Genomic DNA, 27,678 nt, shown 5'->3' with positions numbered 1-27,678 from the left:
CATGTGCATAAAATCCTACAAGCATGAAAATAATAAGACTGTTGCACTGAACTACTAAAACAACATAGAGGAGAAAAATGATTTATTAATACAACAGGCTGTTAGAAAGCAAGCAAAGTGAAAACTTACAAAGTCATTATTTTAAGAGAAAAAGGGAAGTAAATTAGTCTATCTCCATGCTGGCTTATTCTTTGTTATGTGCTCATCAGATTACATTGGCTATGCCGAAACTGGGAACATAACTGGTTTTACAGAATTATATGCACCATTTATATTGAATTGATGCATTTCAACTGTGGACTGGGACTTGACAGCCTACTGCTTTAATACTTCATTTTTATTATAAATAAAATAATTTGACTTAGAAAATGTATCTGTGAAATTTTGGGTGTTTAGTGCTAAAATTTAGAGGGTTTTAGTCAGCACAAAGAAGTTGGTGTGCAACTACCATCACAGTTTATAAACTACCACTGAGAACAAATAAAAAAGTAGTTCAGTTTGTACAGTTTAAGGCTGGCAAATACTGTACTGGCAAATACTGCTTCAGTTGCCAGATAAGCTTCTAAGACAAAAAAAAAAAACAAACCAAACCAAATACCACAACTGAAGAGAAAATACATGCCAGAATGATGACGACTGGTAATACATGCAAAAGAGAACAAAAGAACACTCCAGGACAAAACTGTTTTCAAAAACGTCTCCTAAAAGAAGACTAGATGACAATCATTAAAACAGGTTATTACATAAATCATCTCCTCTTCTGGGGCTTTATTTATCTTTTAAAAGAAGATCTCCAATATGACCTCTTTAAAAACACTGCTCAACAGTTACTTTACGTATGACAACATCATTGTCTTTGGTTTATGAAGGAAGACTGCTATATGTCATACTGTATTAAATATTTTACCAAAATCAAAGTTCTTACAACTGTAATAAATATAGTTTGAAAAAAAAACACCATTAAATGTACAATTTTATTTACACACAAGTCCATTAAAGGAGCAACCTCCAGATGAAAATAGTCTCGAAAGAGGCCTATTTAAAACACAGAAGATCCACTACTTTACTGGAGGTGATGATGTGTTTTAGAAGGGCAAGTAACAGATTTTTATTAACTGACTGCAACTGTTATCGGCTACTGGAAATACTGAAAGAATTCCGTAAGTCTGTATTGCCTCCCCACCTATGTCTTCGTTGCAGAGGTGGCCTTTGAGTGTTTTTGTGGGGAGGTACCACTGAATTCATGACAATAGGTATGGATATTTGATATTCATATCGTTCCAACATCTGAGCAATCTTCTCACGAGTGACCCCATGTTTATTCCTCCTACAAAAATAAAAATTTAAATAAATTGTTTGGTATGTTTATAGGTCTACACTCTTTAAGAAAAATAAATAAATCCTTTAATTTCACATTTTTTCTTTTTGCTTTTCATATTTGAAACTTCACTTTTATTACACTACACCTTCATTCCCTCAGTATTCAATTTGTGTTAAAGTTTTAACAATTCACTACTGCATATGTTAAATAATAGAAAAAACTACAGTCATTCTTCATACAGAAACGTGATGTTATTCTCTAGGAGTATGTACCTAAATAAACCTAGAAAGACTTTGTGTTCTATTTATTCATCAGGTTTCACAAGATATACTAGCTATGTGAGTAGAGGGATGGAAATTATTACAGATCAATACTTAGGAAGGCAATGTTCGAAGTAGCTGCTTCAGTGAGAACTTGGCCTATTAAGAACCTGAGACATTAGACATTACATTAGAATGTATCCATCTCCTTAGTATTTAAGGAATAGGATCTTAAGATCCATGTTAGCAAAAAATTTCAGTCTCTGCCATTAAAGAAAGCCACGAGTGTCATGCACACACTGTCACAGAATTGCCAGCACTGTAACAGAACTGAACCTAAAAGAACAGATACAAAAATAAAAAAAGTCTTGATAGAGTAGACAAGCATTTATCTTAACCCAATACATTCTTATTACTATGAAACCTTGTCCAAGCTGAATTATTTCCAAGTGATACCAATAGTGAATATAAGCCTGCATCTTTGTTCTTTCTGCTGCAGACAGAGAAAGCTTGGGCCTCCTTACCAACTTGCTCAGTTTTATAGGAGAGAAATCAATACTGGAAGCAAACAGACTATACTGGAAAGAGAATACTCTACACAGAAATAGACTGATTCCCTCCTTTCCTCCCCCTCTCCTCTCCTCCTCCTCCAACCTCCTGTGAGTTTCTGGGAAGAAAAGACTTAGAGTAAAGTACTTCCCTCAGACACTCTTCCCTAAGACAACATCAGATACTGGAGTGTCATCCAGGGGCAGCAGCATGTTGAACTTATCAGTTAACAAAGTCTTAACAGTTTTGACTTTCTTCACAAATATAAAAAAGGTTAACAGTAGAGAAAAAAGCCAATCACCTAGGAATATAGAGATTCTATAAAGCACTTGACTCTCATGACAGAAAAAAAACAAAACACAAAACCCTCAAAAACAAACAAAACCAGCCAACCAATCAAGAATAAGTCCAAGTCCTTTCATGTCATATGGTGGAAGCATAGCGTTACTCAATGTTTTCCATATCTTAGTGCTCCTAGAAAAAGATTACAGTTCAAGTGCTCTAGGCATAAAGCTCCCACTCATCCACAACTGGACTTGTGTATAAACACTTCATAAATGAGCAAGTACTTTTCCTTAAAGAGCAAGGCAGGATACTAAAATCACCAAAATCAAAACCACATCAAACATAGAAATTAATTTTAAAAATTAAATAAATCTGCTGCATAGTGTCACTTAATACTGGGATCTCCCCCTCAGGCATGTCTTCACTCATGCTTTGGAGGCTTGGCTATTCTGAAAGAGCATAAAGCCATCTATCCTTAACCAATTAGATGTACCAGCAAAAGCTCCTAACAGTTACATTTTGGAAGCTGGTTTTGCTTGGAGGAACACAATCTATTGATAAAAGCAAAGTTCTGTCACTATTAAATCCTTCTACCCTAGAAAAATCTTATATACCAATTCACTGGCAAAGTAATCTTGCACAGACATGACTACTTAAAAGAATCAGCACAAGTTTAATGAAGTCAGTATCAACTTGCAGTTTTATGATCATACAAAGGAGAAAGGATTATATTAAACATGTTTGCATTTCACTTCCATGTGAAGTTACATAGCAGGTAACTTTACAATTAGAGCAACATCCACCCCCACATACAGATTATACACAGGATACCTGTTAGTCCCTAAAACCTTGAATCAAATGTCTAGTATATTTTTTAAAAAAGTTCTAGTCCCCAACTGACCAGCTACTCAGAAAGACACAAACATGACACAAGGGATTTCTTTCATCCAACACCAATTAAACACTGAATAAAATTTAAAAAACCTTCTCTTATACCAGTGATTTTGACACTCATTAGTTCTTCCACCTGCAGTTTTTTGAAGATTTCCTAAAGATGGGATCAAAATTCTTTCTAAAAATGTATAAAGAAGTTTTGAGCACTACTGCAAGTCATGTCTGTGGAGTCAAAATATTTTTACAGAAGTTCTGTGCACAAAACTAAACTAAAAGCAAAATCACTCATGAATGACTCTAATCTGTACCTCACAGGCACACTGAAGAATAAGATACTGATACCTAGTTCATGCTAAAAAACGTGTCACATTCTTGACATCAAGAATTCACCCAGTAATGACCTAGAAAGCCTTTCCATGGACTTCTCAAACACACTAAGCAGTGGCAGAAACAACTGCTAGTGCTGTTACTTCTAACACTGCTAGTGTTGATACTTCTAACAAGAAGTATCTAGAAATGCACCTGACTTCTAGAATATAGGCAGATCACTCGAGAAAAGTTACAAACATTCTAGGCAGCACCACTAAAAACAAATCAGAAGACTGTATCTAAAATATAAGAAAAGTCTTTTTGCTAATTAAAGTAGGATGTAGGGTATTTTTCATTCCAACTACCAGAAACAGAATCTTAAGTGATCCTGTTTAGAATTCTAATGTACGAATGCAGACAACTAATTAAATTATCCAAATTTATTCTTAGCACAGTATTTGCCCAGGCACTGCACAAAATGTTTAGCTTAAAATTCATAAGGGGAATCCCAAAACTACAATATCATCTCTATTGTTATCTATTTCCTAAACATGCAAATATGGGGAAGAGAGAAGAGGCGAGAAACAACATGCAAAAAACCCCAAACATTAGAAATTGAGCCTTCTCCCCAAACAAATGAAAGCTCCCATCACCACCTTTCCTAAACTCTCAGAAAACAAAGTTTCCAGACAATGGGCCTCTATTCAAGTATTTAAAGCAACTGGAGCTTCTGAAACATCTCTAGGAAGCTCATAGGAACTGTTGGCAGCCCTTCACAATTCAAGTGGTTTCGTTTTGTTTTGGAAAAGACAAATTTTACTTTACAATAAAATTCAATGGTAACAACACTTCATGTTTATCCTGTTACCTGTTAAGACCATGTGAAAATACAAATTTTCTCGGAAAATTAGTCTCTCCCATGCAACGGATATCTCACACTGAACATCCTAAAAACATCTGATGACCAGGACAGCTTCCTAACTTGGCTGTGCTGCACCCAGAATTAGACAAACTTACTAGAATCCATCCTGCAGACAGAGGACTTCATCTCTAAAAATAAGCTACTGGTAGCTTAGGAGCAAAAGGTGAAACTTCACAATATTTATAAACATGAAGTATAATTCAGTAATGTAACTATTATACACACATACTTCGTACATTGTAGAGGCTACTTTACAAATCTGAAACACCTACAAGCCATGTCAGCTGGAAGCACATAAAATAACAATCAGTAAGCGAACTTTGCAATCAACCATGAAGATACTACGTTCCAAACAATGAAATTTTCCTAAGTTGGTTTGATACCTCATAGATTCCTAAAGCAGATATATCTTAGATGAGGCATCAACCAGGAATATTAAGCAGCTTCTCAGGAACTCTCACAACTCACAAGTCCAATGACCTATGTCCAACAGTACTTTAAGTCAGGTACTCTGAAGACTGGGGACAATTTCACAAAATCTTGCAATAAAATAATCTAAAATATGAGCTCTCTTTTTACCCTTTACACTCCTTCCAAAAGGTGTAATCTCTTTTTGTCTTCTACCTATTTCTTGTCATCAGTGCTTTGTAGCAACAAATTTCTAAGAATAATTATTGATTATAATAGCAGGAATCATTTTTCTACTCATGTCCAAAAAAATTTGAATATTGACTTTTTGGGCCAACAAGACCTCTACGTATTTGTCTGTCCATAATATTTTCATGTACAGATACATCTCAAAACGTGTATTTAAATAAAATAAATTTTATACTAGTAGGTGGATATTTAAAAAAGCATAAGATACTGAATAAAATACGAAGTATTACATATATGTGCATATTTATCTGCCTTTCTATCTTGATATATAACTACAACAATTTTTGTAATATAAACCTTACTTTTCTAATTCTTCAGGATCAAACTTCCACCAAGTATCTGGCTCATGGAACTCCACTCTGTATCCCTTTTCTAGAGCCTGCAGCAAGCAAAGAAAAATTCAAGGTATGTGTATCATGATTATATAAAATGTAACAAAAGCTTTAAAGGACAATATAATAAACAGATGTAGTTAACACTGCGGTGGTAGCATGCTAAATTTCACTTACCCCCAACCTGACTTAACGTTCATTCCAGGCTAAACAGATTAGATCGAGTCCATCTTTACACTAGTCTGAATTATTGCCATACCAATTACTGATCATATCAATAAGCTGTCTATTTTTAGAAACTTGACTAAGGAAAATGTATCTGGACAAAACACACCAACTTATACATATGAAGGCAAGGTGAAAACTTGTCACAGATGTTAAACCCACACAACAAAACCTACCACTTCCACATATGGCTTCATTTCCCAGGCTTGAGTATTAGTGTTGTCTATTATAACTGGAGATTTTCCCTGCTCCATTGCTTGCTTTGCTGCAATGGAAAATAGTGCAAGTTAATAAACAACTATGTAACTTTAATAAATGATAAATGTAAGTAAACAGTTCCAGATGTTTTTTGCACTAATCTAGTCTGACTGTTCTAAGAGAAGGAATAAAAGCACTGAAAGGCAGAGACAAGAATGGAAAGAACTAGAAGCAAGAAGGGCATAAACAGGTGGTGCTGAATTGATGCAAAGGGGTAAATGGGAAGTGTAGAAGTCAAAGCAACACAATGAAACTGCTCAAAGTTTTGCTGAGTATATTGATCCCAGCATGATACCGTATCCTGATTCCAGCTTTACCAGCACTGCTGGATAACACATGGTGCATTCATAACTGAGACCTGCGGTTAGGTATTGCAGTCCTTCTCCAACAAACTGCTAAGAAATAGGTGATTTTCACAGAAAGGCATCATGTATCTGAAATATTTTCGAGATCCATTAAAAAAAATAAAAAATTACAGTCATGCTGTCTCCACCTCAATAATGTTTGAACTCACTGGCCAGCTTCTAGCAAATCCAAAAGAGGGCAAAAGCTTCAGGAATAACATGCTGCTTCCAAGTTCTAGAAAATAGCAACTGATAAAAAGGCACATCCAAATTAGCATCTCTACTGATGGAAAGACAGATCGAGCACAGCCACATGCAGTTTGTTTGGCAGGACACTTCCACAGTAGCATGCTTTTAACTTTGGACTAGAAAGATGTTACTGCTTCTTACTCAGCAGAACTGTCCTAGGGCTTACAGTGCAGAGGTGACATCGGTTGGAGGACCATAGGAAACAAAATATGCAAATGTGCTGGATACCTGAGATACATCAGCTCCACAGCACAAAAAAGATTTTAATGTTAACCTGATGCCTAAAGCTGTTTCTCTTCGTAAGACCAAGACTGCTTTAGTCTTGATAAATTAGTGAAGTATCTCTCCCTAATGCCTAAACCTAACTCTGATCTTGAGATCAGACATTCTTCTAAGCTCCTTACACAGTCCAGAAAGCATTAACAGAGGACTCCTAACTCACATTACTAGGATTTGTCCCTAAAAACCCCTACATTGCACAACCAGCTTTTTGGGGCACGTCTAGAGAGCATGATGATGACATTCAGCTTCTACATAATGCTTCACAGAAGACTTGTCCAAAAAAGTGAAAAACTCGAGTTCTATACCCTTATCAGCTTGATATCCACCTCCATTTTATACAAACCTGGACAGCAGTTTAGCTGTTCTTACCAGAAGTTTAGAGGAACTCCTACAGAGGAGAGTACCTCTCAAGAGACAGTACTTGAGTATCCCACTTCTGGGACAAATGGACTACTTCAATTTTCATAGTTTTACTTCCTTCACCTTTTTATTCTGAAAGCAAGACCTCTGCCATTACTTGCCAAAAGGGACACAACTTTTACATCTTTAGAAAAGAACTACTCTGTGCATGGATCAGTAAATTAAGTTCTTTTTGCAGAAGAAAAACCCTAAGTTATTGGAGAGATGTAGGGATTTATCTTGATGGAAATCAATCCATACAATGGGAAGAAATTAAGTTAAATGAACAGGCTGGAAAGTAGCTTTGTAGACAGAAGGGAGGAAAAAAAGCAAAGATAAAGCATGTTCCAAGAGAGCGCTAAGAATTGATGGAAAAAGCTATTAAAAACTGAAAAATATATTAACATGGCACAAATGATATTTCTGAAACCCAAATCTAGAAAAGAAAGCTGGTAGGACGACAGAAACAAGAGAAAAATCCTGAAATACGCATTTCAGAAAGATTCATAAAGATAGCAAGAAAACAGCCGATTCTGCAATGAAGATAATGGGACCATCATTAATCTGCAAAAGCCTGTGAAGCAAGATTATATTACAGCTATAGCCCACTTACATATTTTACCATTTTGTCTTAACTTTGGATCCAAGTGCTAAGTGTGCTGATGTAGCACCTTACATAAAGCTTTGTTTAAAAGTAAAAAGCTATTAATTTATTACCACTGTCAAAACCAAACCAAACAAAAAGAGTTAAAAAAGCAGATAAACCCAACTTGACCCATCAACTCAACGATGTTAAAAATGTACTAAAGACAGCCAAAAGTTCCAGTAGAAGCGGCAGGATGAACTAAAATTGGAAACAATTAGAAAATCCACAAAAGTGAATGTAAAGGGCCTAAACACCTGAAAGACTGACATTGACTGACAACTGAAATTACAGTGGTAAATTAATTCTAAGATTACCTAATGTTTGTGCACTTAACCTTACAACCTTCACATTAAATGTGTATGTGTTTTAAGTATTAAGGGTATGTAATTCACTATCTTATTAATATTTGAGAGCTTGAGATTATGTTCATCTATTCTTTTTTTCCTAATAGGTCTGACTCGCGACTATTTTCTTCCCCTTGTATTTAGTATATCATAGATTCATTCCCTCCCCAAAAATGGGGCGTGGGGGGGAAGATAACTTTAACAGAATAATTTTCTCATTTGTGAAGAAAGTAAATTTTTGATTTTTCCATAATTCTGACATGATTCTGAAGCTCTAGCTAAATATGTTGTCACTTGAATTTAAAAAGAAATATATATACATACGTGTATCTCATGTAGCTGATATAATCTTTATGAAACTTTAATTTAGACCTACCCTTCAGAATTCCAACCGTCAGGATTACCATTCCCCAGCAGTTCACATTTCATGTATTACAAAAATCCACACACAAATGAAACCAAGACCTTCTCAAGTACTTCAAGTTCGAGAGCTCTACCTAGTCAAAGCAGGAGGCAGGAACTGACTGTAACTTCAACCCAAAGTTATTCTGGCGAATGTTTCAGAGGGGGTGTTCTATACAGCACGGCACAGCTGTTCTTGTTCTTGCTATCAAAATCACTGAATAACTAAATTACATACTGTTCGGGTTATCAAAACCACAGTGTAACTAACTGGTACAGAAATAGAGAAGTCTTAATATCAAGTCAGAAACAGCCAGAAATCATTATCAAGTGAGAACTGCCCAGTAGTCTTATAATTGTTGAGCCCTCTCACCTGTAAACTGCTACCTTAGGCTCCTACTGGGAACTTCAAAGCATTTATTATTGCTGCACTACACCCTCAGAAGTGCTCTTTATAACTGATATTCTAATGACTGCTCTAAAAATTTCCTTCACTGTTCATACAGAAATGTTCCCCTGATGTATCATCAATTTTGCATTAGGATGAGAAGGGGAGGAAAGGGGAGGAAAGGGGAGAATATTTTTTTCCCTTGGTCCTCCATATCTTTTGATGCAAAGAAGTAGTCCTTTAGACAGAAAGCAAGCTTCTGCTTGAGGAAATGCAGCACAGACAATAATCTGCATGCACAGACAATGGAGTTGTTCAGTTTGTCCACTCCTTAAAGCAGACCAGATTATGAGATTCTTGAAGAACTGCTACACAAAGGCCAAGATTCTGTCTGCTACCCTTCCTACCCTAATTATTTACTTCCTTACCAATTAAACCCAACCTTTAGACACTGCTAGGTATCAAGAAAAATTACTATTAAAACTTTTAATCTACTCAACTGAACTAAAATCTTCCTCAGAAAAGTTCTTCCATAAATTTTGGATGAAGCTCAGATTAGGAAAGATACTGGGGAAAAAAAAAAAAAAGATACTCTGCTGTTGGCAGAATTTAAAAGGTTCAATTCTGCCATCGAGATACTAATATCAAATGTAACAAATCAGCAGGTCATAGCAGAAAGAAAAGAGAATTTCTAATTTTAACTGTAAGCCTTCTATAAGTTCAAAATTTAATGTATATGTATATACACACATTAATTAAAAGGAACACTTTAAATATATACATCTATATATCCTATACCAATATATATACAGGTATATCCTTTTCATACAGACTGCTAACACACATGCACATTATGCTACACTTCTATCTTCTACATATAAGCATAATTTAATAGGATTCCTTCTATGCATTCAAACCTCTCTTCTGGTTCCAGTTATGGGCATCACCAAGCTGAGCAGCATTATATGTATATCCATCTTGTTGACGAAAATAATCATCGGTGCTGAACACAATGCCATCATGACTTTGACCAAGCAGAACACTGTTAAACAATGGAAAACACAAAAATATTTTAAATTCTATTTTTCAGATAGCTGAAAATAGACCCATGTCAAGAAAACCTCACAGAATATTTTCTCAAAACCTCTTAATTTTTAGAGTTGAGGGGGCACACAACAACCAAATCCACATTAATCCATCCCAATAAACAACCCTCATCCTGCCAAATGTAAACATTTGTTTTCAGAAAGTCCTTGGAAATTAGGGGTTAAGGGAAAACCTTGTAAAATTGAGACAAAAGTACAGTTCTGTTTAGAGTCTGACCTACATAATAAGTCTGAATAAGTGAGATTACAAAACCTCCTTGATTATATTTTGGTTTTGATAGTGAATTTAAATTTGAAAATACAAAGCAGTCAGCACCACAGAGTATTTGTAGCCCATTGCTACAGCAAGATATCACTGTCCTATGGAAATTCAGGCAACTATTTCAGCTCAGAAATTGGCAATATACCCAAAGCCTACAAAATCCAAATTGTACCAGAACTATATGGGATTGCACATTTGCGTAGGTGGCAGGAACAGAAAAGAACTGGCCAAATCCCAAATAATGTAAGGGAAGAAATGTATGTTAGTTTGAAGTTGCCAAGCTTTCCTATGTATCTGCAGGAGACCTACTTAAGTTTAATTCCTACACAAGGAATTTGCTGTGTTCTGCCACCTGCACTAAGAGATCTGTTATGGATCAAAGTTTAATGACTATTAACTTACATTCCTACGCATTTATTGTCCCATGACTATGTTGTTGGTTATTTTTGCTTCTAAAATACAGAATCTGTAACAACAAAATTCAGATTACTGAGGACCAGAAGAAACTACTAATGATGCAACTGTCAAGTAACATGATCAAGGCTGCATATAAGCTGGTTTTGACTTCTTGCTCCTTCTCCCTTTTCCTGAGTATTAAGGTTACCTTAGGGCAAACAGTAATGCTATTTCAGAAAGCAGAGCATAATACACCAAAAATATGCCCACTTCTTTTGGACACTGAACAATAATGACTTTTGTTAGAGCCTGTGTCTTTATTAATGGTGTATTACATTGGTTTATGAGAGCACAGAAGGATTCAAAGCCTAATTTTGTTCCAAGTAGATAAAATAGCACCAGTAAAGCATATACCACACACAACAGCATTTTTTCATATCTGTTCCTCTCTGGTATGAAGTACTTAACAGTAATTCATGTTCATTAAGTTACTTGGACATGATTTCACACATGGTCCAATTTTCTTATTTAAAGTATGCTACATTTGCAAAGCATAATGCTATAAAAACTGGATCCATCTTCCACATCCACTTTTTGTGTATACAAATTTGGAATAGTAAGGACCATCTGCCTTAATAAAAGAGATAGCAAATAGTAACTAGGATTCTTCTCCTAGCGGAGTACACAGACACAGCCCTGCAGCTCCTGAGAACCCAATCATCAGGCTTCCACAGGAATTATATACGAACTGATGAATCAAAACTAATGAGACTAATAGGGCATTCATTTTTTTTTCTAGGAACTGACTCTGTTTGCTCAGTCTTCTGGAGAATAATTCACTTAAATCTATTCTATCTTCCAAACATCATTAGCAACAATAAAGAAACAATGACAAGAGTTACGGAATCCTGTAAACCATCAAAAGAGTTTATTCTTGAGATATTTTGTTATTATTCCCCAAAGTTCAGAATACACCACATTTTATTTATGAACCTATATTACTGATACAACAGACTTAATACAGTAAACTATGTTTGTAAGAAAAATCCTAAAACTACAGAATTTGTGAAGGCAAAGTGACTACCAAAGAAGCCAGAGTAACAGAATCATACCCTATACACAACATATAAGCTATCACAAAGGAAAGATTTTATGAACTGGAGCTTCAGGTATTACAGCAATGATTACAGCCTGTATCTAAATTGTGAAATCATAAAACATAACATTTTAAAAGCCTGACAATTATCCCTTTCAGAATTCACAGTAATTAAACTTGCAAAATTTAAAACACACACTTGTCAACGTCATTTGGAATAATTCACACACATCTCACATGTTTTTGGAAATAAAATGTATCTAAGGCTCATTAACTAGGAAGCAGAAACAACAGGAAGCACATCTATGCAAAGAAAGCGTCATTACTACCTAAACCCACAAAAAAATGATATTCCACTTTTGAGCAGTGAAGAACATACATACATTTCTAATGAGAGTCACATTACAGATTAGTCAGCATCAATAGGTGCACATGCCTGAAATGAGCAGCAGAATTATACAACTGCTGCAATCCAGCTTCTTCACCCTTAATATTCCCTGCAGTTGAACACCTACCTTTGAACATAGTAGAACAGTGAAATAAAAGCAGATAGGAAAATTAAAGCATCCCACCTACCTTTTCCAGACATGCTGTCTGATCTAATAGAGCATATTAGCCCAACATACAGAACTCAACTTGAAACCAAATTACTCATAGTTAATAGTGAGCAAACTGACACACATTTTTTCCAGTGCATACATGTGCACATGCACACAAATCCTGCCTTAATTTTATTTCAAAACTAAAATGGTCTCCCAACCTGCATCCTAGTTAGCCTACTTCAGCAGATTATCTGATAATAAAGATCTCTCAATCTAATAATTCACCTATTTAAAATAGCTAAATATCACAGATGACAAAAGAAAAAGCCAATGACTAAATATTCTAAAATTTGTAGCATTACTAAGCTATGTAAATGCTACTTAAAAAACATGACTTATAACACTGTTCAAAAAAATACATCACACAGTTGTTTCTACATTCAGCTATAAATATCAACTTTCCAACTTTTCTGTTCAGAAGATGGTCTCAGATACAGATGACTTGATATATTCCTGACAATGGATTTAATTCAAAATGTGCTTCTTAAATGACACCAATATTTGTTCTTTCAACTTCATTAAGCTCCTTTTTATTCAAATTCATGTTCAGATATTTATGGAAGAATGGAAAATTGAAATTGCTGTGTAGTTCAGTAGCAAAATACCCTAAAAATCCCAAGTCTGTTTTCTTGTAACTTTTTCCAGCTTTGAAGATCATATTATCATCTACTTCTAATTGTAGCAAACTTTTGTCACTTGAGCTAAAGATACCACTGCTGAGTATCTATCTGGCCAAATTATTTTAGACAATAGTCAATTACTTCCAAAAATCAAAGGAGAAATACAGAATTTTTATCATGTTTCATTATACCAAGCACTTCTCTGAGGAAGTGAAATCTGGCAAAGTACACGTGTTCGCTTTTCCTGCAAGATTTTTTTTGTAAACCTGCCCAAGCTGTAGAATTTTGAAATGTCATGTGCATAGAAAATAAAGCACTCATTTTTGTACAAAGTAAAACAGAAAATAGAAAGATTCTCCCTGCAGTAAACCCATTCCCAAATAGCGCATTCTGGCAGCAGCAGGAAGCTGATTCAGTACCAATACTGCATAATTCTAAGAACACATGTTTTTTTCCCAACACAATCTTAAGAATGGCAAGAGAAGGAACAAAATTGGCCTAAAATAGAAAGGACACGGGAAGCATAGTGGCATAAATATTGGAAATAGAAACTTGGTGCTGGCAGCAGAGCTAACAAATAGGGACATGGCGAAGAGTGAAGTGCAGGGAAGAAGATGGTACAACAAAGATGAGAATGAGATCCCACAAGCTGCTGAAACAGGGACAAGATGAATCTGTGAAGAAAGTGGATGGAGAAGGAACGGAGAAATCACCTTAGAATTTAGGAGCAGATGTGGAGCTAGTAAGCACAGATCAAAAGCCATGGTTGGATAGGAACAGGGAAACAAAACTGGAAGCTGATGGATAGAGACAGGAATTCAAATGAGCTGTGATTATCTAGATCAGGTGAATTCAGGAAATAAGTTGATGAGAGGAGCTCCCCAGTGACCAGAAAACCATTAATGTTACGATCATACTTAGGGTAAATAAAGACAAGGACCCAAGGAACTAAAAGCGTCACCTAATGTCAGTTCTGGAAAGTCAATGGACTGCATGCTCTCTGAATCTATTTCCAAACATGTGAAGGAAATTAAGGTAATCAGGAAGAGCCAATGTGGGTTTTGCAACAGACAAATCATTTGTTATTGACTGAAATGCACTCTCTGATGAAACAACTGCCTTTGTAGATGAGAACAGTGATGAATATAACACAGTTTGAAGTTATCAAGGCTTCTTATCATCTCCCATTCAGTAACAAGCAAAGTACAGCAAGGGATGACAGCAGGACTTTTTCATTATCTTCATCATTAACCTGGATGATGAGGCAAAGAACTTGCAGATGACATCAAATTTGTAGTGATGTCCTACATACCTAACAGCACTTCCATCCAGAAGGCCACTGAGAAACCTGAGTACTAAGCAAAATATCATGAAGCTCAACAAGGAAAGGAGCGAAGCTCTGACACTGGTAAAAATAAACCTAAGCATTGGTACAGGAGGGAAAGCGACTGCTTGAGCAGCCCTGCTGAAAAGAATGTGTGTATTACAGTGGACATCAAACTGGAGACGAGTGACTGGTGTGCTCTTTATCTAAAGAGCAAACTACATAATGGGTTTTACTAGAGAAAATGTGGCCAGTAGGTCAATAGAAGGTATCATCCTCACTCTACCTGGCTCATGCGTGGTCAGTTCCAAAATACTGCATCCAGTCTGGGGCTTCCCAGTTCAAAAGACATGCTGAAAACCATTAAAGGACTGAACAGATACCTGTCAAGAAGGTTATGGGCACACAGCCTTACAGAGAAGTTAATATCATCTGGGCTTGTTTAGTCTGGCAGTGAAGACAGTAAAAGACCATCTGCTAATTGGCCTATTACAGTAAATAAGCCCATACCTGCACCTGAAGGAAAGCTTCAAAGATGAGGAGCCAGATTCTACCAGGTAACAGCACATGTTATAACACAGGAGAACACACACAAATTATGGTTTGAGAACTTCAGTTTGGAGATTAGGAAGAGCATCCTTAGTAGGAGGACAGTACTGCACCAGAAAAGTTTGGAGACTGCAGTGTCTCCATACTTGTGGGTTTTTCAAGATCAGGCTAGACAATGACATGGCTGATCCTATCCAGTGATGGTGACAGACCTGCTCCAAGCAGAACGAAGGACCAGCTGAATTCCACAAGCCTCTTCCAAAACACATGCCTGTGATTCCAAGTAGCTGGGATGGAAGAGTTGAAACAAAACACTGTTCCTTAGCGGAAGTTTGGGAGCAGGAGGACAAGCACTTACTTTTACCAAATGCAAACAGGAACTCAAGATTCCTGGGTCCTACTACCGCACTGCTGTCATTTCATACTTGGGAAACCTGCTTGCAAGATGCATCTTATTCCGTTCTAGTACTGATCCACACAGATTATGTCAATTTTCTGCTTTTCTTTAACAACTATTTTGGTAGCATAAGCAGTAGATGTTTGTCTGCAGGTACTAAAACTGCCAGGCCTGCCAAGATATCTTGGGTACTAACATAACTTTAGAAGACTATTTGTTGTCCTGCTCTACACTGCAGAGTTCTATGATGTTAAACAGAAAAACATTCTCAACGTTATTAAGAACAAGAGTTATTAATAGTTACATTTTTCCAATAGGAAGCCATTAATTCTGCGATTCCCCCCCAAAACAGGTACCTAAGATGCTGATAAATGATTTCATTGCAATTAACAACTGCAGCCAAGCATTGAACAAACAAAACTGCATATAATTGAATACACTGAAAATCAAGTCCCACACAGTTCAAATTCCACACCTAAATTTGGTAACCGTTCTTGACCTTGATCTCATAGTTCCACTTTCCCATCTGTTAAATAAGATTAGTAATTTATCTCACTAGCAAGAGATGAAAAAAGCATTAATATGTGTTCTTAAAATCTGAAGATATTTAGAATCTTTTAGAGAAAACAAGTAACACATTTGGAGAAAGATTCAGAGAGAATTCAGCACATCAAACATGGAAAAGAGAGCAGTTTACATCTTTACATTAAGCATCATAATTTCTGCACTGAATGAGGAAGCATTTTTCCACAGGATTGTGGATGGTATTTTTAATTTTCCTTACTGTTTTCATGTCTAAAGGAGTTACTGCAGTAGAATCACAGAATAGTTAGAGTTGAAAAGAACCTTAAAATCATCTAGCTCCAAACCTTCTGCCATGGGCAGGGACAGCTCACACTAAACCATATCACCCAAGGCTCTGCCCATCCTGGCCTTGAACACTGCCAGGGATGGAACATTCACAACCTCCCTGGGCAACCTATTCCAGTGCCTCACCACCCTAACAGAAAAGAACTTCCTCCTTATATCCAATCTAAACTTCCCCTGTTTAAGTTTTAACCTGTTATCCCTTGTCCTGTCACTGCATTCCCTAATGAAGAGTCCCTCCACAGCACCCCTATAGGCCCCTTCAGATACTGGAAGGCTGCTATGAGGTCTCCACGCAGCCTTCTCTTCTCCAGGCAGAACAGCCCCAACTTTCTCAGCCTGTCTTCATACGGGAGGTGCTCCAGTCCCCTGATCATCCTCGTGGCCCTCCTCTGGACTTGTTCCAACACTTCCATGTTCTTTTTATGTTGAGGACACCAGAACTGCACACAATACTCCAGGTGAGGTCTCACGAGAGCAGAGTAGAGGAGCAGGATCACCTCCTTCAACCTGCTGGTCACGCTCCTTTTGATGCAGCCCAGGATACACTTGGCTTTCTGGGCTGCAGGCGCACACTGAAGCCATCTCATGTTCATTTTCTCATCAACCAACACCCCCAAGTCCTTCTCCGCAGGGCTGCTCTGAATCTCTTTTCTGCCCAACCTGTAGCTGTGCCTGGGATTTCTCCGACCCAGGTGTAGGACCTTGCACTTGGCATGGTTAAACTTCATAAGGTTGGCATCAGTCCACCTTACAAGCGTATCAAGGTCCCTCTGGATGGCATTCCTTCCCTCCAGGGTATCAACTGAACCACACAGCTTGGTGTCATCAGCAAACTTGCTGAGGGCGCACTCAATCCCACTTCCATGTCAGAGACAAAGATGTTAAACAAGACCAGTCCCAACACCTATCCCTGAGGGACACCGCTCGTTACTGGTCTCCAGCTGGACATTGAGCCATTGACCACAACTCTCTGCGTGCAGCCATCCAGCCAGTTCTTTATCCACTGAGTGGTCCACCCATCAAATTGATGTCTCTCCAATTTAGAGACAAGGATGTCATGTGGGACAGTGTTGAATGCTTTGCACAAGTCCAGGTAGATGATGTCAACTGTCCATCAGTTCCTGTCCATCAGTTCTGTAGCCCCATCCTAGAAGGCCACCAAATTGGTCAGGCAGGATTTCCCCTTAGTGAAGCCATGCTGGCTGTCACCAACCCCCTCGTTGTTTTTCACGTGCCTTAGCATGCCTTCCAGGAGAATCTGCTCCAAGATTTTGCCAGGCACAGAGGTGAGACTGACTGGTCTGTAATTCCCCGAGTCATCCACTTTCCCCTTCTTGAAAATGGGGGTTATATGTCCCTTTTCCCAGTTGTGGGGAACTTCACCTGACTGCCATGATTTTTCAAATATGATGGCCAGTGGCTTAGCAACTTCATTTGCCAGCTCCTTCAGGACCCGCAAATGGATTTCATCAGGTCCCATGGACTTGGTTTTAAGTTGGTCTTGAACCAGATCCTCTCCTACAGTGGGCCTAGGGTCTTCATTCTCACAGTCCCTGCGTCTACCTTCCAAGAATTGGGTGGTGTGGTCAGTGACTTTGCCAGTGAATACTGATGCAAAGAAGTCATTAAGAACCTCAGCTTTCTCCAAGTCCAGGGTAGCTAGTTATCCCAATAGCTTCTGGAGAGGGCCCACACTGTCCCTAGTCTGTCCTTCATTCAGTACGTACCTAAAGAATCCCCTCATGTTATCCTTAACATTCCTAGCCAAGTTTAATTCTAACTGGTCCTTAGCTTCCCTAATCTGGTCCCTAGCTTCCCAAACAACATTCCTGTATTCTTCCCAGGCCACCTGTCCTTGCTTCCACTTATTATAAGCCTCTTTTTCCCCCTCAAAGTTTCCTCAGCTGCTCCTTATACATCCAAGGAGGTCTCCTGGCCCTCCTGCTGCACTTCCTTCTAGTTGGGACACAACACTCTTGAGCTTGTAGAAGGTGATCCTTGAATATCAAGCAACAGTCTTGGGCCCTCTAGGGCTATATCCCATGGAACCTTACTAAGGAGGTTCCTGAAGAGGCCAAAGTCTGCTCTCTTGAATTCCAGGGCAGTGTGCTTGCTGCATGCTGTTCTCACTGTGCTGAGGATCTCGAACTTGACCATTTCATGACCAGTAATACCCACAAGACACACAGCTTTAAAAATGTACATTTGCAAACCAGAGCAACCATTAACTAGATGGTATTAGAGTTAAAATTACTGGATGAAGCTCTATCAGTAAGTATGATATTGTACAGCACTCACTGTCTGTGCTCTATGGCACCTTAAATGTTTTCTAAACTAAAAAAAACACAACAGTGAAAATCCAAGTTGGAAGTGGTACCTGCTTTTAACCTAATCAGACTTCAACAGTGTATTTTTAATGGAAAATAATACCTTTCATGTGTGTTGTTCACAAATAACCAGAGAAGCTGATAGACCACAGTATGAAAAAGAAAGGCAATGAGATTATGATCAGTTTCATCAACACGCTGAAAACAAATTAAGTATTTCCAAAGTAGCAAAATTCTCCTAACGGTCTTTGAAGATTTCTGAATGAGCATAAAAAAGTAATTCTGGTTCAGTGAAATTAATGCTGTTACATTCAATGGAAGACCTTTTTATAAGAAGGAATTTAAAAATAGGGAAAAAAAAAGCAGCAGACATCACATAGTAGTACATCCGAAAGTTTCAGAATAAAAGATTATGCAATTTAGTGGGTACAGAACATTTTAAATTCAACACAAACCAGCTCCTGTTCATCAAAACTTCAAAGAAAACCAAACCCCAAGCAAATACTGTTAATGCTTACGGCCATTTTTCATTAAAAATTAAGCAAACATTACTGCATTTTAATAGCCAACTCTACAAATACCAAAGTTTGCCAAGTGCTTCCAGATATTGTTTTAGTTCTTAAAATTTTTTATGTGAATAAGCTTCTCAAGATTTAAGTCTTTACTTACTGAGAAAGTGTTGTTTTCCCTGAACCAGGCAGGCCTCTTAAGATGAGCAGCAATTTCTGTGAACAGCTAGATCTTTCTTCAGTTAACCGCAAAGAAGAAAAACTGTGCATTCCTCCTGTATTGGCAGCTTTTGGATCCTTCCAACACGCTCCTCTGGTTTCACAGAAACCATTATTTTGGAGTCCATTCTGGTCATTATTTACATTTCTGAAGACCTGAGTAGTACAGGTATCAGCATGACCTGCATTGTTGATACTTTGCTCAAGCAATGAACCATGACTGTTATTATCACTATTTCCATGGTAATCATAGTAATTTTTGTAAGAAAGGTTACCATTCTGAGAAGGGAGAACATCAGTTTTTTGTGGTGGGGAATGAAGTACCTGAAAATGCGACTGATGGTTGAATCTAGGAGGAAAAGGTCCCTGAGGTATTATGAAAGACTCTGCTGACTGCCAAGCAGGTCTGAATTCAGGCACTGAGTAGTTCCAATATTTACAATCCTCTTCTCTATCAAAGGTATTTTCAGTTTTCCAGCCACTTGTTTCCATGACAAACTGCTGCTCATGGCTTGTTTTCCCACTACTCTGTTCTTCAAAGAAACACTGTCCATTCTCGTAATATGGCTGTGGGCTGCCCAACAACATGCATTGACAATCCTCTTGTGACATCTGACTACAGTCATATGGAGTGCATTGCTCCTGAGAAGTTTCAGTTTCTTTTTCCTGAAAACTGGTATCTAAATTTTCACTTTCCAGCTGGTAAATTTCTTTATAGAACTGGTCCAGTTCATCATCTATTTCTGGTACAGCAGAAGTAATAGTCTGTGTCTTCTTTGCCTCCTTTCTTTTAGCTCTGTTTTCATGCACTCCATTCTGGTTTCCCTCACTGCTTTCATTGCAACTGCCAGATTTATCCTGTTTGATACTTTTGTCAGGCTTGTAAATTGGTCCAATAAATTCTGTGCTTGTAAAAAAATCTTCATCCGATGCATTTCTATTTACTGATAATGATGTAATGCTATTTTCAATATTATCTTCACCAACATTATTTGTAATAAAAGGGCCTTTTTCTTCAGCTTTAGTGTCATTTATTGAAGCAAACTGAGGATTTACATTCTGCACAACTTCCGAATGAACTAGGTTATTTTCAGGGAGCACTTTATTCAGTGTTCTCAGGACACCTGTAGGTATTTTCTCTAGCTTCTGCATTTCATATTGTCCTTGGTCATCTGAGGCATACAGTGGTATCGAGTCATATGATGCTGTCTCAGTATCCACTTCTTCCTGAATATCTTTGTTATCATCAGCAGAGAGGTTCTCATAGGCCTCCTCTGTTGACTTCATTTTTTTAGAATATGGTTCAATAATGATTTCATCCTGACACTTCAAGAGAGTTACTCTGCTTTCAGCATGAAGCATCTTAGAAAACAAATAACATATAATCAGCATGCACATTCTAAAAGTAATGTATAAAAAAGCAGAAGTTATTCAGGCCTATGACAAGCATCCTCAGACCCTCCACAGTCACAACTAAAATGTACTCAACCAGAAGAAAAGCAGAAAGCACCAACCAGGAGTATTGTTTAAGCAAAACTGCCACATTATTAAACATCTTTAGTAAATAACTACATTAGTGCTGTACCAGTCCAGCATTCATGCTTTATAACTTAAATAATTTACAAAAAAAATCTAAATGTGAATATTTGAAAAATTAATTACATCAACAACCTTTGCTCTCTACCAACCTATATTAACCCCTCAAGTGTTCTAAATCTTTTATAAGATAAACATGTGCCAATTTCCAATGCACAAACTGATATCTGACATCACTGCTAATATGACCAAAGATAATGAAAATACTTCCGTTACAAGGATTATTTCCTGTGACTGAACAAACTGAAGTCAACTAATTCATTTAACACCACTCAGATACTGGATGGCATTTGTAATTTGGTACTAGTCAAGTAAGACTTAGAATTACATCTGCAGTCTGTTATAATGTTTCTGGGTTTAGAACAACTAAAGATGTTTGTTAGGGACCAAGAACACTTGTTGCACATTTTCTAAAAATAAACACTAAAACCCAATCCCTGCCCCAAACAGACTGCATTCTGAGAATGAGCCAAGAAGTTCCAGAAAGATTCAGAGACAAGAGCAGTTAAAAATAAAGCAAGATGGCACTGACCACTGTGACACACAATCATGCCATTAGCCATCTATTAGAATTACTTGGATTTTCCTTTGTATTCAAGAGGTCTAGACAGACTGTAATAAAACCCAAGTCATTTTATTACGAATCAAGTGCCAAGTATTTTATTCAGCAAATTACACCCCCCCCCATACAAATGCAGCACCTAACCAGAAAGTATTTTTCCTACTAGAGGGTTTATTCTACTTTCTGTGAACATTCCACCTTTCTAGGAGTAAAATATAAAAAAAAAAAAAAAAAAAAAAAAAGTAGCTCATGCCTTTCATTCTGACCAAAAAACTAAGGTTTTTTTGAAGGTTTTTTTTTTTTCTCTTTATCTGAAAAGGACCTATATGTAGTATTAAGCAACATTTATTATCTTATGCTTACTTGCAAAACTGACATTACTCTAGGCACATTCTCACCTACTAACCTACTATGCAAAGAAAATCTTGCCATCCTCAGTCTCAAAATGTCTTGACCAAGGAGATTTTACTGTTTGCATTTGACCTCACTACTTGGAAGACAGTATTAATGTCAGAAAGGGGAAAAACATGGCCATGCAACTACCCCTCTTCCTCAGAGCTGGTGGAACAATGCTGTGTGTAGGGTCTCCCCTCTTCTCAAGATACATATATTTCATGTATACCTCTAGTTTCTCAGTTCCTCCTTTTTGAAAATTAAAGAGTATGACACTATATGAATCATGGACTCTATTCTACATCTATCAAAAAAGGGGTTACTCTACCTCCACACAAAAACAGGACTGGGGGAAAAAAAAAATTAAAAAAAATGTTGCTTTATTGGTTTCTATGGCCTCATCTGTCTTCTGGAATGGTGTCTGTGCAAATCCCATATTCTGATGCAGAATAAAAACAGAGCATGTGAACATCTGCCACATGACAGTATTTCTAAAGAGGGAGGATGCTGCTCTGACTGTCCCACACAGGAACATCCTTTCTTGACAATCTTGAAAAGACTTTCTCTGACTACCCTTTGGGACAGTGAAATTGCATGTGAAAGCATCTCCACTTGTATTGCCGAGGAGGAGGACTGACCGGAAAAGTCCACTCTGTGTGACAGCCTTGCCTCTTGAATGCTGATAAGTTGTCACATTTCTGTAAGGAACTATTTGTAAGTATTGCACCTGAGCTGGCACATGTGGCTCACCAGCAACACCAAATTACTACTTTAATTAATCTGACAAACATCCAGAAGACTCAACCAAGTCGGTAAAGGCCTCAAGCTCCACCTGTACACTAAATCTCCAAATGGAAAAAGAAGGCATGTGTGGCAGCAGTTACAGATTGGGGGAACCGGCTGGCATTGCTTGCATGACCATATCTTTGCGGGCACGGGGGTGACAAAGCATGTAAGGCCAGAGTCCCCCACACAGGCAGGCCATCCCTTGCAGGCTGAGGGCGGTGTGGGTGGGCCGCGGCCGCAGGTCGCAGCTCTCGGTAGGTGTGTCAGCCGCTCTCCCACCCTTCCTCCCAGCAGTGTAAGGCACTCACCTCCCCGCCCCCCCCCCCCCCCCCCCCCCCACTTCCCTCAGCCTACGCCCCATAGCCTCAGCAGCCGTAGCCTTACTGCCCTCTTCCCCGCCCGGCCACGGTCCCTCTTTGCCACCCAGCAGTGGTGGTAACGGCGGAGAAAAGCCCCTTCCCGGCCCCGCTGCACAGAGGCCGCAGCCCCATAAGAGTGAGGAGACGAACCTCAAAGCCAAGCCACCCGCCCGTCTTACGCCGCCCGGGCGAGCCACGTACTCCCCGAAGGCCGAGGGAGAGGAGTGCCGGCCGCCCCTTACCCTCAAGATGGCACCACCTCCTGCGCCCCTTCACCCCGCAGCCTTAGGCTGTTATGGGGCTTGTAGTTCGACCGGGCTGGGCGGGCCGCAGACTGCAAGTACCGGCATCCCCTGCCGGGGCTGCGCTGTTTATTGTTCCGCAGGTCCCGCGCTCGCCGATCAGAGGAGTGGGGTTTAGGCTGTTTCAAGCTATTTCGGGAGCGGTTTTCTCAGCGTGCAGCCTTTTGGGGGGCAGGAGCCGCTTCCGTCATTTCCCAGCGACGGGGGCTGCTGTTTGCCTTGCGGTGTGCTACGCTGATCGGCGATGCTTGATTCCTCAGCTTCGTTCTGGAACATCTGGAGGTTTGCTCTGAGTCTCGGCCGCTGAAGACACGGGGCAGAAGCGCCAGGGAGCAGCCATTTCCCCTCTGTGCCTCTCGGCTCTCCTGCCGGGGCCTAGTGCTGTGCCCACACCGCGTTTTGATGCTGGTGTCTGTGGTATCGCCTGCCTTCCTAAAACTGTCTGATGGTTGGTTTTCATTAATGAAATAAACCTCACAGGCGTATTTTGCCCAGACATTAGGCCTGGCCACGTTAATTCGGATAAAACATGTTCTTTTGGATATGGCCTCAACGGACAACACTTAACTGTAATGGGTTGCGTATGTCTGTGTACTAGATTAACTTACTCTGACCACTGTGTTGAGGAGAAAATACTTCTACAGAGTTTTAGCGATCAGAACGTTTACTTTGCTTAAAGTGATAATCTGATTTTTGTCTAAGAGCAACAAAGAAAGATTTTATTAACATTACAAAAATCAGGAAGGTGGCTGGTGACAGCCAGCATGGCTTCACTAAGAGGAAATCCTGCCTGACCAACCTGGTGGCCTTCTGTGATGGGGCTACAGAACTGATGGACAGGAACTGATGGACAGTTGACATCATCTACCTGGACTTGTGCAAAGCATTCAACACTGTCCCGCATGACATCCTTGTCTCTAAATTGGAGAGACATGAATTTGATAGGTGGACCATTCAGTGGATAAAGAACTGGCTGGATGGCTGCATGCAGAGAGTTGTGGTCAATGGCTCAATGTCCAGCTGGAGACCAGTAACGAGTGGTGTCCCTCAGGGATAGGTGTGGGGACTGGTCTTGTTTAACATCTTTGTCTCTGACATGGAAGTGGGATTTAGTGCGCCCTCAGGAAGTTTGCTGATGACACCAAGCTGTGTGGTTCAGTTGATACCCTGGAGGGAAGGAATGCCATCCAGAGGGACCTCGACACACTTGTAAGGTGGACTGATGCCAACCTCATGAAGTTTAACCATGCCAAGTGCAAGGTCCTACACCTGGGTCGGAGAAATCCCAGGCACAGTTACAGGTTGGGCAGAAAAGAGATTCAGAGCAGCCCTGCAGAGAAGGACTTGGGGGTGTTGGTTGATGAGAAAATGAACATGAGATGGCTTCAGTGTGCGCCTGCAGCCCAGAAAGTCAAGTGTATCCTGGGCTGCATCAAAAGGAGCGTGACCAGCAGGTTGAAGGAGGTGATCCTGCTCCTCTACTCTGCTCTCGTGAGACCTCACCTGGAGTATTGTGTGCAGTTCTGCTGTCCTCAACATAAAAAGGACATGGAAGTGTTGGAATAAGTCCAGAGGAGGGCCACGAGGATGATCAGGGGACTGGAGCACCTCCCGTATGAAGACAGGCTGAGAAAGTTGGGGCTGTTCTGCCTGGAGAAGAGAAGGCTGCGTGGAGACCTCATAGCAGCCTTCCAGTATCTGAAGGGGGCCTATAGGGATGCTGTGGAGGGACTCTTCATTAGGGACTGTAGTGATAGGACAAGGGGTAATGGGTTGAAACTTAAACAGGGGAAGTTTAGATTGGATATAAGGAGGAAATTCTTTTCTGTTAGGGTGGTGAGGCACTGGAATAGGTTGCCCAGGGAGGTTGTGAATGTTCCATCCCTGGCAGTGTTCAAGACCAGGTTGGGTGAAGCCTTGGGTGATATGGTTTAGTGTGAGGTGTCCCTCACCATGGCAGGAGGGTTGGAACTTGATGATCTTAAGGTCCTTTCCAACCCTAACTATTCTATGAAGTTTCAATGAGGACTGCCCCCAGTGTAAACAGTGCCAAGGTTTCCTACATGCATGTTGTACTTACATGAACTTTCAATTTTCCTTGCAGCAGAAATAGGGTGTGTTGTGTTTTTTTTTTTTCCATTATGTGACTGTATTCTTTTTTCAAATCTCACGACATTATGCAAAGCAAACCACATTTTTCCTAAGAAACAGTCTTGTAACAGTGCACACAACAACTTCTGTAAGTGATGTGCCCATTCTAAATGCCTGCAACATTGATGCTTTCAGATAACCTGGATAAATTATGAATATGTGAGAGTCTATATAATTTATAAAATCTCTGAAAATTGTTTATTTGCTATAAGTGGCAAAAAGAAAACAGTGATTGTTAAAAATCCATGCCTGGCATTCCTTCCAATTACCTCTGTGACCAAAGCAGCCTCCTGTCCTGTGCTGGATGATAGCTTTGCTCCATTAGAAGCTATGCACCTTTAGTAGCAATTTAATTTGATCAGAAGTGAGCTTTTTTTTTTTTTTACTCTGCTCTAAGATTAGCACTATTCCAATGTAAAAGCTACTGAAATGTGCATTGTATGAATGCTACAATTGTAGTGTGAAATAGTCAAATACTTTTTTGTATTGATTTGCACATAATAATGCTGCAGAAGTTATGAGGACATTGCCTGGATCACAACCAGATCTGGGGAATCAGTGTGCAGCTTCTGAAGGAATAAGCGTGGCATAGCCTTGTACCTTCGTGGTCAATGGCAAAACAGTGCGTGAATTCTGGAAGACAGGAGCAGCCCTGTGTTCAGGTACGGCCTTGCTGTGGCTTTGGGGCCTGCATTTTGTACCATATTGTGGAATCTACAGTAAAATTCTAAAGCTATTTTGAAGTAAAATATAATTCAGACGGAACTGATCATTTCTGCTGTAAGGAGTTCTTTCAGGAGGGAGAGTAGGAAATGGCATAAAACCTGACCATTGCTACTAAGAAAAACACAGAGACACAAAATACACGAAAGAGACTATTATTGCAGGTTGGTGGAATATTTCTAACACAAGTATTTTCTGAAATACAAAGGGCTACACTGCTTTTTCTTCTACCATTTTTCATGAGATTATCTGAAGATAATAAGGCTAGTCCTTAATTTTAATATTAAAATTATTCTGCAACCACAATTCCTGACTTCTTGGAGAATTCTTTTCCAATAGTAATACTATTGAATATTTAATCCTAAGGAACAAAATATTTTCTTCTGAAATAATAATTATGTGTTTCCCTACACATGATAAATCAAGAAACATTGAAGATAACCATTTGGAGAGAGGAAGAGTGTGCTACAAGTGGACTTTTTGAAGGTAGTATTGGAAGATCAAAGCTCTCAAGTGTTTCGTGTTGTGTAACCAGTAATTGTCTCAGATGCATTTCATTTTGGGAATTCACCCAGGTAATTAAATAACACACATGTTACAGCTGACAATACCCTAATGTCATTCTTTTTAATCTCACTGAGGGTAATCAAATACACTTTCCCTGATGGTACTACTTCAGCTGTTACAGATGCCATATGGGAAGATGTTGTAATTACTAGAGACAAGTCTGCAAACAATTCCCCCAGAATCCTCAGGCTGCACTAGATGATAAAGGAAGTTCCATCAGAAACATCGTTGGGGGAACCAGATAGTGTATATAGTGTCCAGGCAGTGCTTAGTCAGCAAGACTATCTAAATAGCAGCTCGTATATACATAAAAATGGAGTACACTGAGTGTAAAGCGTCAATAGACTTAAATTCAATGAGATGATAAAATAACTAGCTTTAGATAGAGAACAGACAGTGAAATGGTAAAAACAAAGTGTTAAGAAGAAAAAGAGCATCAGATAAAGCAACTTAAAAATGCTCAGCATTTTATACAGCACATTATGTTTAAGTATTTAATGCTTAATATACTAATTACTGTTTAAGTGAGAGGGAAAGAGAGATTATATGTATTACAAAAGTTCAGTGCAGCACGCTTAGTTATGGCAGTGTTGACATCCCTACCCTTTGTGGAATATTTGTAATTTTAACTACTCAGTTGTTACCTGAAATTAGTTTTATTTGAATATTTGAAGTTTAACAATTGAGATGCTCACCTTTGAGGTACAACTTAGAATCATAGAATAGTTAGGGTTGGAAAGGACCTTAAAATTATCTGGTTCCAACCCCCCCGCCATGGTCAGGGATACCTCACACTAAGCCATGCCACCCAAGGCTTTGTCCAACCTGGTCTTGAACACTGCCAAGGATGGAACATTCACAACCTCCCTGGGCAACCTATTCCAGTGCCTCACCAC

The 27,678-nt window shown here is 39.0% G+C and overlaps 1 protein-coding gene across 1 annotated transcript; it reads right to left on the bottom strand.

Moving 5' to 3' along the window:
* Positions 1-65: 65 nt before the first annotated feature.
* Positions 66-23,349, bottom strand: N4BP2L2 (NEDD4 binding protein 2 like 2). The gene is made up of 6 exons (XM_061457537.1): positions 23,190-23,349; positions 19,285-20,705; positions 9,984-10,108; positions 5,931-6,019; positions 5,500-5,576; positions 66-1,327 (listed from the first exon to the last, which is right to left on the bottom strand). The coding sequence occupies exons 2-6, from the start codon at positions 20,703-20,705 to the stop codon at positions 1,129-1,131; spliced, it is 1,911 nt and encodes a 636-aa protein (XP_061313521.1). The 5' UTR covers positions 23,190-23,349; the 3' UTR covers positions 66-1,128.
* Positions 23,350-27,678: the final 4,329 nt, after the last annotated feature.

The sequence above is a fragment of the Pezoporus flaviventris genome, unplaced genomic scaffold (assembly GCF_033815535.1).
Source record: "Pezoporus flaviventris isolate CSIRO_AGI_PZ_B2104156 unplaced genomic scaffold, CSIRO_AGI_Pfla_v1 ptg000025l, whole genome shotgun sequence".
Classification (NCBI taxonomy): domain Eukaryota; kingdom Metazoa; phylum Chordata; class Aves; order Psittaciformes; family Psittacidae; genus Pezoporus; species Pezoporus flaviventris.
Note: the sequence above shows the minus strand (reverse complement) of the source record. Positions and strands in the feature narration are given on the sequence as shown.

Excerpts from the sequence above, each read along its gene's own strand:
- N4BP2L2 (XM_061457537.1), bottom strand. The coding sequence starts at position 20,705 with ATGCTTCATGCTGAAAGCAGAGTAACTCTCTTGAAGTGTCAGGATGAA. Across the intron at positions 10,109-19,284 it reads GGGAAAACAACACTTTCTCA|TGTTCTGCTTGGTCAAAGTC; the intron begins GTAAGTAAAGAC and ends ATTGTTTAACAG. Across the intron at positions 6,020-9,983 it reads TAACTGGAACCAGAAGAGAG|CAAAGCAAGCAATGGAGCAG; the intron begins GTTTGAATGCAT and ends TTTCCATTGCAG.